Source organism: Topomyia yanbarensis, chromosome 1, assembly GCF_030247195.1.
Source record: "Topomyia yanbarensis strain Yona2022 chromosome 1, ASM3024719v1, whole genome shotgun sequence".
Classification (NCBI taxonomy): domain Eukaryota; kingdom Metazoa; phylum Arthropoda; class Insecta; order Diptera; family Culicidae; genus Topomyia; species Topomyia yanbarensis.
This window is the reverse complement of record NC_080670.1, coordinates 32,325,895-32,343,079: the sequence shown is the minus strand read 5'-3', so window position 1 is coordinate 32,343,079 and position 17,185 is coordinate 32,325,895. Positions and strand designations below refer to the sequence as shown.

General features: G+C 37.7%; 1 protein-coding gene across 3 annotated transcripts in view; it reads left to right on the top strand.

Moving 5' to 3' along the window:
- The window catches only part of LOC131677302 (cadherin-89D), a 203,325-nt gene that overhangs the window by 100,462 nt on the left and 85,678 nt on the right, over window positions 1-17,185 (top strand). For 2 of the 3 annotated variants that reach the window (XM_058957029.1, XM_058957031.1), the window contains exon 1: window positions 2,678-2,767. The exons of the other annotated variant lie outside the window; for it this stretch is intronic. In XM_058957029.1, the coding sequence (XP_058813012.1) occupies window positions 2,686-2,767 (82 nt within the window). In that variant the 5' untranslated portion in view covers window positions 2,678-2,685. Of the gene's footprint in view, window positions 1-2,677; window positions 2,768-17,185 lie in introns of those variants that run through there. 3 annotated transcript variants of the gene reach the window in all.

The window sequence follows — 17,185 nt, the reverse complement described above, 5'->3', positions numbered from 1 at the left end:
TTCCAATTGTTTATTTAATGTAAATCATTAAAAAACACACGGCTCATTGAAGTACACGCATGGAGCCGTCTCAAATAAACGAATTTAACAAATGGTTTTGAAACTATTATCCTAATAAGAATACTAATAATTCTACCGCATTAGATGTGGCATCTTATAATTTCCATGAGCATCGATAAGTTTATGTCTGTGTACAAAATTTCCTGCACGCGTTCAACCTCAAACATGCTTCGTCTCAATGCACATGTTCGCCTCGAACGTCGAACCCAAACGAACGATGTTCAAACTCTAGTTCAAACGTCCCTGTGCGTACACCGGGTGCCTAGACGAGAACGGTTCACACAATGCAAAAAGAGTCAACGCTAGTGATGATGAAAGTGAGAAGGAGAAAACTGTTGCCACGAACCTTTGTGTACGAGATGTGTACGCACACCGTGTATGTACATGGAGTTCGGTTGTGCAGGCGAACATGTGTACGTGTTTTGGTACGAAATAGCGTGTTCGAGTTCGTACATAAAATGTGGGTTTAATATGAGCACAGAACCAGAGCGAACATTGTGTACGATGCTCATTTGGGAAGACTGATTTCCGTGGTAAAGTGTGTATCCATAATAGATGGCACATATTTCAACATTTCGCATTTATTGAATTTCCCTGAAAGCTATGAGGAAAAGAAAAACAATTAATTAGTTATGATTTGAATATTATTTTAAAATTTGGTTATCTTTTAGTGCAATAGTGAAAGGATGCTCGTAACTTTGCTTTCACTCATTGAAGTTTAAAAATCTGATTTTCTCGTTCTTAGCACAGTTACTCATATCTTTAAATTCTAAATTCTTTAAATTTTAAATTCTTTAAATTGACTGAAACTTAGGCGAAAGTTCGATAGCTTCATCTTCTTTGGCGCAATATTCACGTGGTTTAGAGGGTGCCAATTTCACTACATCACTAATCACTAATCGCCTGCTCAGATATTTTTAATGTCTATTGATCAATTGGTATGGACATTTGTTATTTTGATTTTAAGAAGGTTCACATTATATATGAGAAATTTAGAACGTGAATAGTTTTACTCGGAGGTTTTAAGTCAACAAATTCGTTTACGACTTAATTCTTCCAATTACAATTTAATTCTTAAAGTATTTTCTATGCTAAAAATGTTTTTTTGTACAATAAAGCACAATACCTAACTTAAAACTAATTTTTAGAGTTTCGGCTTCGCCTCATCAGTAACTAGCACCATCTTGGTGCCAGTTAGGTGATAAATCTAAACTAAAACAGAAATTACCAGTAGTTGGACGCTCAATCCTTAATCCAAAAAGTCATGCGTTTTGCATGAACTAATCCACTGGCAGGTTCCAATGATGTCTCGGAAGACAAGCACAAAAGTTCTGGTTTGCTGATGCGAAAACAGGATTCGAAGCAGTTCTTTTGGACCTGTGGACCAAAACGCGTGGCACTATTTAGTGCTAACTAAATTTTTTTGTATGGTGCTAGTTTAGATTTGTCATCTAATTGGCACCAAGATTGTGCCAGTTACTGATGATGAGGGTCAGAAACGCTAAAAACTAAGTTTCAGTATTTTTTCTTCTTTTCTGTTTACATTCTTTCTGTGGTACTGTAAAACATTATTTAGGTCCTAGCACAGGCTCATACCGAGTAATTCGCTTAAACCACTTTGAAAAAAAAATCCTTTTGGAATTTGATCCAAAACTTAGTAGTTAATCTCTGCAATAAAAAATCAACCAATTTCTACAATAAAAACAATTTCACTCACCGCCAACAGCCAGTACCGCAAATCTCCACAACTCTCCAAAACAAAGCTCTCCGTCAACGATGGGAAAACTCCAACCACAATCAAAAGCTCCCAATTTCCCATCTTGTACCACGCGCCGTGGGGCTCTCTGAGACATTTCCCCCATTTTCCTCTTTAATCCCCAAATACGATCATCGCATCGCACAAGTCCACAATTTCTCCGCATGTACATACTTTCTTTCGGCTCCGGCGAAGAGCGAGCTTTTTGCGCTCGCGCGCACGCTGACTGGCTGGATTCGCCTTTCGCTACAGCCACCGAAGAAGAAGGCTCAGGCGCGATTTATTCGCGCAACTCCAACCGACCGGGTTGGATCGTTTTCTGGCTTTGTTCCGTGCACTGATCCGCGAGGCGCCGAAGAGAGACCGTTGTTAGGTGGAAAGGTGATCCGTAAAAAAATTGTTGAAGATATTTACCGGAGGGCATACCAGCAGTGCAGATTAGTGAAGAAGTTGCTGATTTCGCGCTACAGTTCGGGGGAGGCAGTTTCGAAGGTTGGACGCGTCAGTGCTGCGTAGAGTGATAGAAGATTCGTCGTGACGTTAATAGAGTGCGATCTAGTGATAGGGTCCACCCTTGATTGTTTTCAACACGAAACGTTGCCGAAAACAGAGAATAGAAACAAATTTCGGTCCAGTCGAGGGAAAAGTGATGAATGATGCAAAAATAAAGTGAGATGAGTACTGTTAAAAAATCATAGAAAATTGCAAAATAATGGGAAAATTAATCAAAGTGTTCGCCGATGAAAATCGATCTGGCTGACGGAAAAAAATGATCAATTCAATGTTATGCAAAGAAAAATCGTTGATGTGATATAATCAAGTGAAGCAACACGACACATCCAAGTGCAATAGTGAAAAGGATACCAAACATGATTCACCAGAAGATGAGAATACTGACAAGGATAACGCTACTCCTGTTCCTGCTTTTTTTCTGCACAAGTTCCAGCAAAGGTTGGTATAGCAAGTCACTTTTTTTCGTACCAGTTGGGTAAATGGGTCAGTGAAAGAAAAACCTGAAAGCGCAACTGGGACGCCACAAACTACACTGACACCGGGCTGCGCGCAACTTGATGCAACAACATTAACGAAAAAAAAAACGGAACGAGTTGCATCCAATGCTCATCTGTGCAGCAGTCAGTTACCAAGTTCAGTCCAGCAGCGTCCCTACTGCAGCAACAGAATCATCGTGATTGCACGACGGGAAGCCTTTTTTTTCTTTCTTGAACCTTTTTAGTAGGCCATGGCGGAGAAGCAGTCAGCGCACCACAAACCGGTCGGTCACTTGCGCCTTTCACAGAACAGGTTCCGCCCGTTCTCGAGTGGTTGGCATCTCTCGGGAAAGGTGGCCGAAGACAGTGGAGTAGCATCGCTGCGGTGCGAGGGTTGCTTGGATGCGTGATAAAATATTCGCCGGTTTGGGTTTGGATGTGGGTTGCGATTGAAACGGCGAATTAGCAGTTGAGTCGCAGTTGGGATTTTCTCGCGATGCGGTCTTTCGAGTGCGTTTCGTAGGGTGGAATAAAACAAGGGGAATCGCTTTTGGGATGGTTAGTTTTGCGTCGTTTAGTTCGACCCTTTTGATGTTGTTTTTTTCGGGAAGGGGACTTCCTCGACCGAATGGCAGAAACGCCTTTTCGGCGTTTCGTTTCGGTAGAAAAAACCACTTAAATTGAACATGTTTTCGATATTAAAATGTCCAAACAAATTTATGAGGTTTTGTAAAATTATGTCATCTGAATTTTTAACAAAATGCTTTTAATTATCAACATTTTTCCATATTGCCGCGTTCTAAAACAGACGGCGAGAGTATAACTATGGGTTGGTCTTGTCGGAAGTGATTTACAAAAATATCTTGAAATAATAAAAAAGTGGCTGACCACTAGAGAAAAATCTACAGTGACACAATACGTGTCTTCGATAAAGTTTTGGGAAATGCATTGCCGTTAAAACCAAATTTCTATATTTTAACAACTAGAATACAGTGCACTTACGAAAACCCTAGCTAAGGAGATCCATTTGACAGTGTACTTATTTTGTTTATTGGTTTGGTATTGACACGCCAAAGGTCTTCGTAGAAAAATTCACTACAACTTTGAGGAAGACACCCGCCTTCTTTAATTGCAAGAGAAATATTTTTTTTGCATATCACTTATTAAGGCAATAGCTATCAAACTGCTTGCTTATGGAGGGTTTCTACCTGTTAATTACTTGTAACCCTCAGAAAGGCAAGCTAAAAGCGTGGCTTCAAGAAACATTGCTCCTCAGACCCCATAAAATCAAAAACCTCTTTTTTATTGTTTTATCAGCGAAAAAATCGAATGCCCGAAAACGCTCGATCATTTGTATTTCAAATTACAAGTTCATTGAAACCAAAGAACTGTAAATAGCCGAGGCTCTGAGACGCCTTGCCTTTTTGAGGGTTAATTGACTACCTTAAAACGATTCCGTGGGATTCCTATGTATGACCAACCTTTGAAAAAAAAATCATTACTCACTGTTTCGATATTCGCAAAACCGGGCTGTTTGAGTCTCTCGGTAGCCGGACGCCCAGAGATTCCGAATATCTTGAATCGCCCCCAATTGCTAGTTCAGTTTTCTAACCTTTTAACCTGCAAACAGCCTCCTCCCGTGACACTTGTGAAGTGCTCTACATTTAGCAATGAAAAATATCGGACTAATATTTTTCCCTTTCCTTCCGGAATCTTCAGTCGTGCTTGACTGAAACAGGCAAAGACCATGGATTAGAGAAGGAATAATACATTGAAGAACCAATGGAGATACAATCCGTGGAAGTAGCAAATCGCTACTTCCATGGATTATATGTCCGTTGATTCACCGTGCTGTTTCAGCAGGTCCCGAGCAATGACGAGCTTCCTACCAGGGGCAGTTGGGCAAATTAAAGCTCAAGTTCAATATGATTCTCGAACTATATTACAAACTGGGACCCAGAGTCCAAAAATATCAAAGTGCAACAGTTCAAAAAGTTTGTAGTGTCCAAAAATGAAGGAGTTAACAATATATAAAATCCATATGTTTTCAAGAATGTATCAGTCTAGATGTCCACAAATTCAAATGTAAAGGAGTCCAAGAGATCAATACTTCAAGAATCCCAGAGTCCAAAAGATCAGAAGTCAAAAGGACCAAGAGTTTGAGCGTCAAAAATAAATGTTTCCAACAATCCAATTATAAGCACTAAATGTCCAAAACTCTGTCCCAGCATCTAATAGTCGAAGAATCTTGGAATTGAAGGGTCCAAAAATCCAAAAGCCCAGAAAAAAACCCAACAGTGTGAAACCCAACAGTATAAGAGACCAAGACTTCCAGAATTTAAAAATACAAACTGCCGGAGGTTCTAGCGCCCAAAAGCCCAATATTCTACAAGTTCTATAGTATAAGAGTTCAAGAGACCAAATGTCCAAGATTTCGAAAGTCGAAAACTCAAAAAAACTAAAAGTTCAAAAGTGCAAGAATCAACAAATTTCAGAGCCAAAAATCGATGTTTTTGAGAATACTAAAACTTACATGCCAAAAGTCCAAAAGTATTCCTAGTATTCAACAATCAACAAGCCTAGAGCTTGGGAGTTCTGAACTTCAAAAATACAATAATTCCCTATGTTTAAATGCCCAAGAGCCCAAAAGTCCAGTACATTGATAGTCAAAAAGACCAAAAGTCCTAAATCAAAAATTCGAACAAAAATTTAAAAAAATCTAAGTCAAAAAATTCAAGAATCGCCGGATTTAAGGATCTAAGAATCCAATAGTTCACAAGCCGTAGATTTCAAAAGTGTGAAGCCCAAGAGTCAAAGTTTCAGTAAAATATCTTAGAATCCCAAGCCCACGAGTCGAAGAACTCAAGAGTCTACCAGCGCAAGAGTCTACAAGCCCTATAATTCAAGAATGCGAGATCTTGGACAACAAGATTTTGGGAATGCAGTTTAACAATACAAAAGTCTAAAAACTAAACTCAAAGGATAGAGAAGCTTAACAAGTTTAAAATCCCACCGTTCAAAGGGTTCAAGAGTTGTTCAAGAGTACAAGATCCCAAGAGTCCACGAATCTGCGAGTTTAAGGGTGTGAGAGTCCAACAGTTCAGGAGCCGAACATTTCAACAGTGTGAACCCAAAGGGCCGAAGAGGCAAAGACTTCGAGTATCAAATAAAATACTCGAGTCGACGAGTCTAAGAGCCCGAAAGCTCAAGAGTGCAAATACCCTATAATCTAAGAGTACGAGACTTCAAGAGTCCAAGATTTTAGGAATCTATTGCTGAAGTCCAAAAGACCCAAACCCTAAGCGTCTTAGAGATTAGTAGTCGAGAGATTCAAGTAATAGCTTAAAATGCTCCAAGAGTACAAGACCCCAAGAGGCATAGTCAACCACCCCAAAAGCCTAAATATCCAAAGTTCCAGGTTCGGGAGAGTCTGAAAGTCCAATACAATAACGAGTCGAAGAAACCCATATTCTAGTAATACGTGAGTCCAATAGTACAAGAGGCCAAAAGTCAGAGTCACAGACCATAAGAACTTAAATATTCTAAAACTGAAAATTTGTGAAGGTTCACCAATTCAAGTTCAACTATTTTCCTAGAGCCCTAAAATCCATAAATCCAAACGTTCTAACGATCCTAGAGTCTGGGGGTCCAAGAGATTAAGATTCCAAAAGATTGGGGGCCCCAAAAGGATCAGCGTCCAAGAATTCACGAGAAACTTCGAATACTCAAATTGACTAGAATACCAGAACTGGCAACCACATAAGAATCATATTAAACAATTTCCCCTATTGTTTAAATTTGCTGCTAATTGTCTATTCCCTTTTAACCTTCTTAGTTGCTATACACTATTTTCGAAGCATTACATATAATCACAATTTTTGCTACAGCTGTTATATTTGATTTTGTCATTTTTGCTGCTTTTTTGTTTTTTTTTATTAGAATGTTTTAATGTTTTTGCTTTCATGTTGCTTTTGTTTTTACTATTATTTTTGTACTTTGTTATGTTGTGTATGTTTATTATACTCTCTAGCACTTATTTTTGTAGTCTTCTTATTTTTGTAATTTTTATCGCATTAATTGATTTATAATTTTTGCAATATCGTTTCCTTTTGTCGAAACGACATTTTTTCTTAGTGTCATTTCAGTTTTATTGTTTTTGTTCAGTATGTAAATTTTGTTTTTATTGCTAGAGGTATGTCATCAGCGTTCAGCCAGCCACTGTCACGTATGCGCCGTAGACCCTTTTCTCGTACATGACATGTGTTACCATCTGTGTTACAGTGTGTAAATATAGGTGTCCATCGAGAACAATCATTCCACGCGGTTTCACTGGTGGCAGCACGTGTCATATAGGAGAAAATCACCGCACAGTGGTCGGAAACGTCAAAAACGTGAACTTAATTCACTAGAGGCCAAACCATCGAATATATTCACAGGGTGTCTTTGGAGGAATTGCTCGTATCTGATAACAATGGAAATTAGGCATGGCTTACTATGATCGAACTAAAAAAATTAACTTTTTATACTGACGAGATAGAAAGTTGGTGTCTTCGACAAAGTTTTAGAAATGCTCATAGTGAAGAATTTTGTTGAAGAACTTGAGCTTGTAGGAGTAAAGGTTATCGATTTATAAGACGTTTTCTATGACAACCCCCTTAAATCTAGTTTTTTTAATATAACTTTTTTCATTATGACTTTTCGTGCAAACTACGTATAACACAAATATGTAGGTATCAAAACTACATAATATTGTCGAAGACTGTATGTAAAAATACTCATTTATTTCAAAGTTATTGAAGATTTTTATATTTTTTTACACCAACTTCAACTACGTATAAGAAAGAAAGGTGCAAACCAAAATGCAGGAACAGGCACTTTTTTAACTCTCTAAACTATGCACAATAAAGCTAAGAAGGTTTGGTGCGTGGCACTCTAGAGCCCTATGAACAGGATAAGCTTACTTTATCATGTTTTTTGACTTTTTCCATACAAAAAACAGCAAAAAAAATTTTTTTTTTGATTTTTGCCGTAAAATTTAATAAATAATGGTATGACATTCTTTTGTAAGCATTAAATTCATTATGACATGTCTATTTGAGTATATATTAGGTTGGAATCTCCAATGATATTAAAAACTTTATATTTTTGCTCCTACGTTTATAAAATCTGAAATATTCAGGTATAAGTGAAAATAATACTTGTAATTGAACATTAAACCAAGAATTTCAAAAATTGGGGCAAAAAAAATAGAAAAATTTTTTTTTGCTTATTTTTGTATGGAAAAAGTCAAAAAACATGATAAAGTAAGCTTACCCTATTCATAGGGTTCTAGAGTGCCACGCACCAAACCTTCTTAGCTTTATTGTGCATAGCTTAAAGAAGTAAAAAAGTGCCTGTTCGTGTATTTTGGTTTGCACCTTTCTTTCTTATACGTAGTTGAAGTTGGTGTAAAAAATGTAAAAATCTTCAATAACTTTGAAACAAATGAATATTTTTACATACAGTCTTCTCCAATACTATGTAGTTTTGTTACTTACACATTTGTCTAGAACATAGTTTGCACGAAAAGTCACAATGAAAAAAGTTATATTAAGAAAACTAGATTTAAGGGGGTTGTCATAGAAAACGCCTTATAAATCGATAACCTTTACTCCTACTAGCTCAAGTTCTTCAACAAAATTCTTCACTATGAGCATTCCTAAAACTTTGTTGAAGACACCAACTTTCTATCTCATCAGTATAAAAAGTATTTTTTTTTAGTTCGATCATAGTAAGCCATGCCTAATTTCAATTGTTTTCAGATTGTGGGGAATATTCATACGAACAATTGTCTGGGTGTCTTTCCCTGTGAATATATTAGATGGTTTGGCCTCTAGTGAATTAAGTTCACGTTTTTGGCGTTTCCGACCACTGTGCACCGTGGTCCAACCCCTACGACATTCCACCGTTTCTGTTATTTTTGTTTTTTGCATCAATTTGTATTTTTATTGTATTTGTAATTCTAGATAGTTCTATTATTTACCTATGGTATTTTGTACCATTTCCTCTTTTTAAAATTTTTGATAATTATTTAAATTTTCTATTTTTTTTTCTCAATCGGACATTTTAAAATTCTAATATTGACTGGCTTAATGTGTTTTCTGCGTCTTCCGTTTCTGCTTTATTTTATTTGTATTATTTCTGTTATTGTTATTTTGCTTCATTACTTTATTCTTGGTACCTGTTTATTCTTAATTTTTGTTATGCGCTTCATTTTTTTATTCTTAGATTTTTTGTGATGTTTGAATCATTTCTTCCTGTCTTGTTATTTTTGATATTTTTAATATAATGTGAGGCAATGTAAGTTTTACTATTTCTGCTCCATTTTAGTTGCAGATTGTTTTCCTATTTTTGAAAGTGTTAGATTATTCATATTCTTGCTATTTTAGTACTTCATTGAATTTTTGTATGTGGGTGTGTACTTTTCATTTTGGTCATCTTCTGTTATATTTGTTGTTATACGTAGGTTTTATTTTTCAGTTATTTACTTATTTTTGCTAGATTCTTATTTTTGTCTACATGCAATTTTTTGACTTGCTATGAATTTTTTTAGTTAGTTTTGCCCTATTGATATTCTTATTATTTTTTGTAATATTTTTTTAATTTTTTTTTTTGTATTTCAATTAGCTTTGTTATAATGGTTGGTTCTGTTGTAATAATTATTTTAAAATGTTTGGTATTTCTATTGTTTTTGCTATTCATGTTACGTCTGCTATTTTAACAATTTTTGTTTTATGTTTTTTGCCATTTTTGTTATGTTGATATCTTCTTATTTCGTTACTTTTTTGTTAATTTAATATTTCCGTTATATTTCTAATCTTAATTAGTAAGGTTATGTTCATTTTATTTGAGGTTTCTCTGTTTTGTGCTACGCCAGTTCAGTTTTGGTCGTTGTTATTATTGTTAAAAAAAACATATTTTGAATGTTTGTTCCACCTATTTATTTTATTATTGTATATTGTTTTATTTTTGTCTCTCGTGGTACTTTTTAAATTATAATACCAATGATATAATTCTCATGTCGATTACAGAGGTTTTTGGTTTGTATCCTTAGGGCAATTTCTGCCCTAGTTTTTTTTTCATCATTACCATTAGCTTATTGTTATTTTGGCTTTTTCACTATGTTCCTATTTTTATTTTTTCCTTTGCATTTTTCTTCATTATTTCTGTTAATTTTATTATTTATTTAGTTTTATTGTTGTTGTTACTATCGTTCCTTTGTATTTTTGATTTTTATTATTTTTATTTTTGCTATTTTAGTTGCGTTGGTCAATCGTGTTATTGCTGTTATTTCCATAATTTTTGTTACTTCCGTACTTTTTACTTCTTCAACAGGGCTCTAGTGAAAAAAAGTATTCAGCCCACTATTCTACTATAGAGTAGGAGATCATGAAAAACACGATAATACGCCTCGCTACCCTTCGTAGTAGCGATTGCAAAAAACTTTTGCGAAGTTTTAAGATATTTCAGCGAAACAAATGTTTGTTCACAAAATCTATAGGCCCTTTTGTAAAGTTAAAATTGATTCATAATATTTGTAATATACATTGTTTATCGAATAGTTGTAATTTTTACTATTATTTTATTCTATTTTTGTTGTATTTCTCATTTTTGTGTTTCAAGTTATATTTGTTACGTTCGTTGTATTTTTGTTATGGTGTTTATTCATTTGTGTGTTTACGTGTATTTTTTATTAAATTAAATATTCTTGAGTCGATTGCCTAGTACGGCACGCCACGTCACGCCTAAGAATGAGGGTGCTTTTGACAATCTGTCCTTCCTGTCCATTCTGGAAAGCAACTCGCGGTAATGGAGTATCTGCATGTATCTCTGGTTGCATAAACGCAATGCTTAGTAATCGCATTCTTTACTCGTTACGGAGACAGCCAGAGATAAGGAAGTTGAGTATTTGCGGCTGTCCTCAGGGTGGCGTTCAGTCACCTTTCTATGGAACCTGGTTGCCGACGGCTTGTCGAGGAAACTCAATGAGCTTGGTGTTCTAATCTAAGAGTTTGCTGTTACTTCCCAAATACTAATTACTGGACACTGCATCAGAACAATCTTTGATTTAATGAAACTAGTATTAAGAACTGTCGAACAGTGATGTCGACGAGTTCAGTTATCAATTAATACAAATAAACCTTCAATGGTTGTTTTCACGAATAACGGCCTGGGTTCGTACCTTGCAGTTTTTGATTCTGAACTACTGCATACAGATCAAGTCAAAACCCAAATCGAAGAACAAAGCATTGCCAACACTAGCTACCTTGTCTGGGTGCCTGGACATTCCTGTATTACTGAAAATGAATGAGCTGACGAGTTGGCCAGGACAGTTGCAGCAATTGACTTCGTTGGTCCTGAGCCCACCCTACCGATTTCGACAAGTTGAATAAGAGAATAAATCCGGTCCTGGGCTTCGTCCGAGCACCGCTATTATTGGAGCAATCTAGAAACGTCTCGGTGAACAAAGACGTGTCTAGAACAACCGTGCCGCGTGATTTCAAAAAATCTACATTTTTCAAAACTCCACAGCGCCGTGCTGATCAGGGCTTTAATCGGCCACTGTAAACTTAATTATCACATGGCAACTATTCAGAGTGCTGAGTCATTTGCATGTGATCTTTGTTAATTCGACTACTACGGAACCCCTTGTCTGATATGCAACGGCCGAGCTGTAGCGCAATTGTGATAACGAGGTTTAGTTTATATTATTTTTAGTTTTCTTATGCATGCTATTTTCAGCTTTCTAGAATTTTTGTATGATTTGCATAGCTAGGTTCGTTAATTGGGTTATTTTTCAGCTATTCTTTTGCTATTTATTAATTTTTGTGCTACGTTGGTATTTGTTATTTTGTCAATGATTATATTCTTATTTCTTCATTTCTCTTATATTCTGTTATTTGTGGTATAAATGATAAATTGCTATTTTAATTTTCGTGTTGTTTTGTAATTTTATTTTATCATTTTACTTAATTTATTTTTATTTATGATATTACTGTTATTGTGGTTATTTTAATAGTTCATTTATTTAAATTTTCGTTAAATTAGTCATTTTTTCAAACTAGTCATATTTATTATTTTCTTTGTTTCTCTTATTTTTGTTAAATTTAGTTGTTATGTTTATTGTTTAATTTTTTGTGTTCTTCTCAGTTCATTTTGCTTCTTTTGTTGTTCATTGCTGTACATTTTGTTATTTTTTATTATTGACATCTACACCGTTGTTATTTTATATTCCCATATTTTTGTTATTGTAGTTGTTTTTTATCGATTGTTCTTTGTAATTTCTGTTTGTTTTGCTGTTATTTATTCATTTTTACCATTTTCATGATTTCTAATAATTTTTACATTAAAACAATTTTTATATTGTTGATTCGTGTAATTTTTATAATTTACTTATTTTTGCTAGTTCTACTATTCTATTTACTTTAGTTATTGAACCTTGTTGCCATGTTTGGCTCTATTGGTTATTTACATGTTCTTGACATTTGTCCATATTTATCTAATTTTTAAAATACCTTTCGCTATTCCTGCCGTATTTATTATTACCATTTTCATAAATTTTGGAAATTTGCTCAACCAGTTACTTCCACGCAATTTATACTTTGCATATTTTTTTTTTTTATATTCATTTCGTTTATTTGATAGGCACAAATGCGTTAGCTTGGCGGTGCCAAATTCTTTTGTTTTTACATTTTGGATATTTTAAAACTAGGAGGTTACAATGGCGAAATATTTTTTTTTTTTAAAGAAAAATTTTACAGCTATCTTAAGACTAGAAATAAGATTCTATATACAAGAGAGGGAGCAAAAGATTTTTTTTTATGAAAAATTTTAAAACAAGGAATTCAATAGTAATAGTTTTTTAGGAAATATTTACAGTTATCTTAAAACTAACAATATAGTTTGGTACACAAAAGGGGGAACAAATGTTTATGAGAAAATTCACCGGTGTTTTAAAACTAGGGATACAATTCTATTTACAAGATGGGGGACAATAGTTTTAACAAAGAGGTAAAATTACAACTATCTTAAAACTAGGAATACAGAATACAAATTTGAACTTTTTTAGCGGAGACTTATGCTTGGTCAAGATATTCAGAGGGGGCTGTAGAAGCAGTTGTATCAAGGACAGGGGAGAGAAAGCGTAGATGGTGACCGGGAGAGAAGAGCAAAACTTGCAACTTTCGGGCAAACGGGAGATCAGCGAAACAAATTAGCGCCTCAGTCTAGTAGGTCGGATTGGCGGATGGTATTCTTCGGACCCGCGGGGAATCCTTCAAAAGTCATCGGACCTCGAGTCGCTCTCGCTTCAGTTTCCGTAGTGGTAAGTGCGACGGCGGTTACATAGTTGCAGTCTGGAGCTGATCGGTCCCAAAAGGCAGGAGAAAACTTCTAAAACGAGAAATAAAAAGAGAGGGGCTAAATTGGGATATTTATCGTTTTTATGAAAGTATAAATAAGGGATATATAGGGAAAATCACGATTTGCCAGCATATCTCGGACTGGGACATTGGGTGGTCTACCTCGGGCCCGAAGGGAATCCTTTAACTGAGACCTGGCGTCCAAATACCCGGCGCATACCCAGACAACGTGCTCGATGTCGTGATAGCCCTCGTCACAAGCGCACAGACTACTCTCCGCAAGCCCAATACGCCGCAAATGCGCATCCAAGGTGTAGTGGTTAGACATAAGTCGGGACATTACACGAATAAAATCCCGACCCACATCCATCCCCCTGAACCAAGGCTTCGTTGATACCTTTGGGATAATGGAATGTAGCCATCGTCCAAGTTCACCATTGCTCCACGAGGCTTGCCAACTGCTGAGAGTCCTCTGACGACAAATACTAAAAAATTCGTTGAAGCAGATTGGTCTTTCATATATGTCACCATTTAATGCGCCCACCTTTGCTAATGAGTCGGCCTTTTCATTGCCCGGAATAGAGCAATGAGAGGGGACCCAAACAAAGGTAATTTGATAAGATTTTTCAGATAACGTACACAAGGACTCCCGTATCTTCCCCAGGAAATATGGGAATTGCTTTTTGGGCTTCATCGCACGAAGAGCCTCGATGGAGCTGAGGCTGTCCGAAATGATGAAGTAGTGATCTGTGGGCAGAGTGTCGATGATCCCAAGGGTGTACTGAATTGCAGCTAACTCTGCGACGTAAACTGAAGCGGGATCATTGAGCTTGAATGAAGCGGTGATAGTATTGTTGAAGATACCGAAGCCAGTGGACCCATCGAGATTTGATCCGTCAGTGTAGAACATTTTGTCACAGTCGACTTCTCGGAATTTATTATAAAATATATTGGGGATCACTTGCGGGCGCATATGGTCCGGGATTCCACGAATCTCTTCCTTCATGGATGTGTCGAAGAATACAGTAGAATCAGAAGTATCTAGGAAACGAACACGGTTGGGAGTATATGAAGAAGGGTTAATGCTCTGTGCCATGTAGTCGAAGTACAAGGCCATAAATCGGGTTTGAGAATTAAGCTCGACGAGCCTCTCGAAGTTTTCAATCACCAACGGGTTCAGAATGTCGCATCGGATGAGCAATCGATATGAGAGTTCCCAAAATCGATTTTTTAGCGGAAGAACGCCCGCCAGCACTTCGAGACTCATCGTATGGGTCGAGTGCATGCAACCCAAGGCAATGCGCAAGCAACGATACTGGATTCTCTCCAGTTTGATGAAGTGTATGTTCGCAGCGGAGCGGAAACTGAAACACCCGTACTCCATCACCGACAATATCGTTGTTTGGTATAACCTGATCAGGTCTCCTGGGTGGGCACCCCACCATGTTCCAGTTATTGTTCGGAGAAAATTGATCCTTTGTTGGCATTTCTGTTTCAGATACCTAATGTGACATCCCCAGGTACCTTTAGAGTCGAACCATACCCCGAGATATTTAAATGTGAAAACCTGATTGATCGTTACACCCATTAATAGAAGCTGGAGTTGCGCCGGCTCACGCTTCCTAGAAAAAACAACCAACTCAGTTTTCTCCGTGGAGAACTCAATACCCAGCTGAAGAGCCCAAGCAGACAAATTGTCCAAGGTATTTTGTAATGGTCCTTGCAAGTCGGCAGCTTTGGGCCCTGTGACAGAGACCACGCCGTCGTCTGCAAGTTGCCTTAGCGTGCATGAATTGGCAAGACAATCGTCAATGTCATTCACGTAGAAATTGTAGAGCAGGGGACTTAGACATGAGCCCTGGGGAAGACCCATGTAGCTAAATCGCAATGTTGTTAAATCGCCATGCGAAAAGTGCATGTGCTTTTCAGACAACAGGTTTAGCAAAAAGTTATTTAAAATTGGCGAAAGACCATGCTGGTGCAGCTTCTCTGACAGAATGTTGATAGAAACTGAGTCAAAAGCCCCCTTAATATCCAAGAAGACTGATGCCATCTGCTCTTTGTTAGCATAGGCCATTTGGATTTCTGTAGAAAGTAACGCAAGGCAATCGTTCGTCCCTTTGCCTTTGCGGAAGCCAAATTGTGTATCTGACAGTAAGCCATTTGCTTCAACCCAATTGTCGAGGCGAAACAAGATCATTTTCTCGAATAACTTCCGAATACAGGACAGCATTGCAATCGGCCGATACGAGTTGTGATCGGAGGCTGGTTTTCCTGGTTTTTGGATGGCGATGACCTTCACTTGCCTCCATTCATAAGGGACAATGTTACCCTCAAGAAACTTGTTAAATAAATTCAACAAGCGCCTTTTTGCAGTGTCAGGCAGATTCTTCAGCAAGTTGAATTTAATTCTGTCTAACCCTGGGGCGTTATTGTTGCACGATAAGAGAGCAAGTGAGAACTCCACCATCGAAAACGGTGTTTCGTTCGCGGTATCGGGAGGAGACGCGGCGCGGCACGTTTTCTGTACCGGGACAGAGTCCGGACAGATCTTCTTGGCGAAAGCGAATATCCAACGGTTTGAATATTCCACGTTCTCGTTGGTACTATTACGGTTACGCATACGTCGAGCCGTACCCCAAAGAGTGCTCATCGCTGTTTCTCTCGTTAACCCGTCGACGAACCGGCGCCAATAACTGCGTTTTTTGGCTTTCATTAGACTCTTCATTCGCCTTTCTAACGACGCGTACTGTAGATAGCTAGCGGGTAACCCGTCTTCCCGGAAGGCCTTATATGCAGTGGACTTTTCCGCGTACAGCTCTGAGCACTCTTTATCCCACCACAGGGTGGGAGACCGTCCATGGGTATTCGCGCTGGGTACTGGTTTAGTCTGAGCTTGATTCGCACTGTCGAGAATCAAGCCAGCCAAAAACCTGTACTCTTCCTCCGGAGGAAGTGCTTGAGTGGATTCGATTTTAACGGATATCGCGGTCGCGTAACTCTTCCAATCAATGTTCCGTGTGAGGTCATACGAGACATTGATTGTTTCCGATGGTCTTGAACCGTTAGCAATTGAAATCACGATAGGCAAATGATCGCTACCGTGGGGATCAGGGATCACCTTCCACATGCAATCTAACTGTAGCGATGTCGAGCAAAGCGAGAAATCCAACGCGCTTGCGCGTGCTGGTGGTGTAGGAATCCGCGTCATTTCTCCCGTGTTTAAGATGGTCATGTTGAAATTATCGCAAAGATCTTGGATTAATGTTGATCTATTATCATCATGAAGACAGCCCCATACCGTACCGTGCGAGTTAAAGTCTCCCAGAACTAGCCGCGGTGCCGGTAAGGATTCCGTGATATTACAAAGCGTTCGGTGCCCTACCGAGGCTCTAGGAGGAATGTAGATGGAAGCAATGCAAAGGTCTTTACCTTTGATTAGAACTTGACAAGCGACAATTTCAATGCCTGGTGTCGAAGGGAGGTTAATTCGGTTGAAAGAATAGCACTTTTTGATCCCCAAAAGTACTCCTCCATAAGGGTTTTCTCGATCCAGACGGATTATATTAAAGTCGTGGAAGTTGAGATTTATATCGGAAGTTAACCAAGTTTCACATAATGCGAAAACATCACATTTTAAACTGTTTAGTAAGAATTTGAAGGAATCGATTTTCGGGAGGATACTTCTGCAATTCCACTGTAGGACAGTGATCGAATCAGTGACCTCGTTTGATGACTTAGCCATCGAAGGATACGATCGCTGCAAGGAGGGGCCATTTAGCAGTCAACTGTTTCAAAAATGTTTGCACCATAGGGAGAAAATGTATCAGAATGCTTTTAAGAGGATCAGTAACATTGAAAGCTGTGAAAATTAAGTCCACTATGTCAGAAAATTTCATTAGTCCGCTACTGGACTGAGTATTTGTTTGGAAAAAGGGAACACTTGGGGTTTTTGGTGTCCCTGGAAGTGGTGGATACTC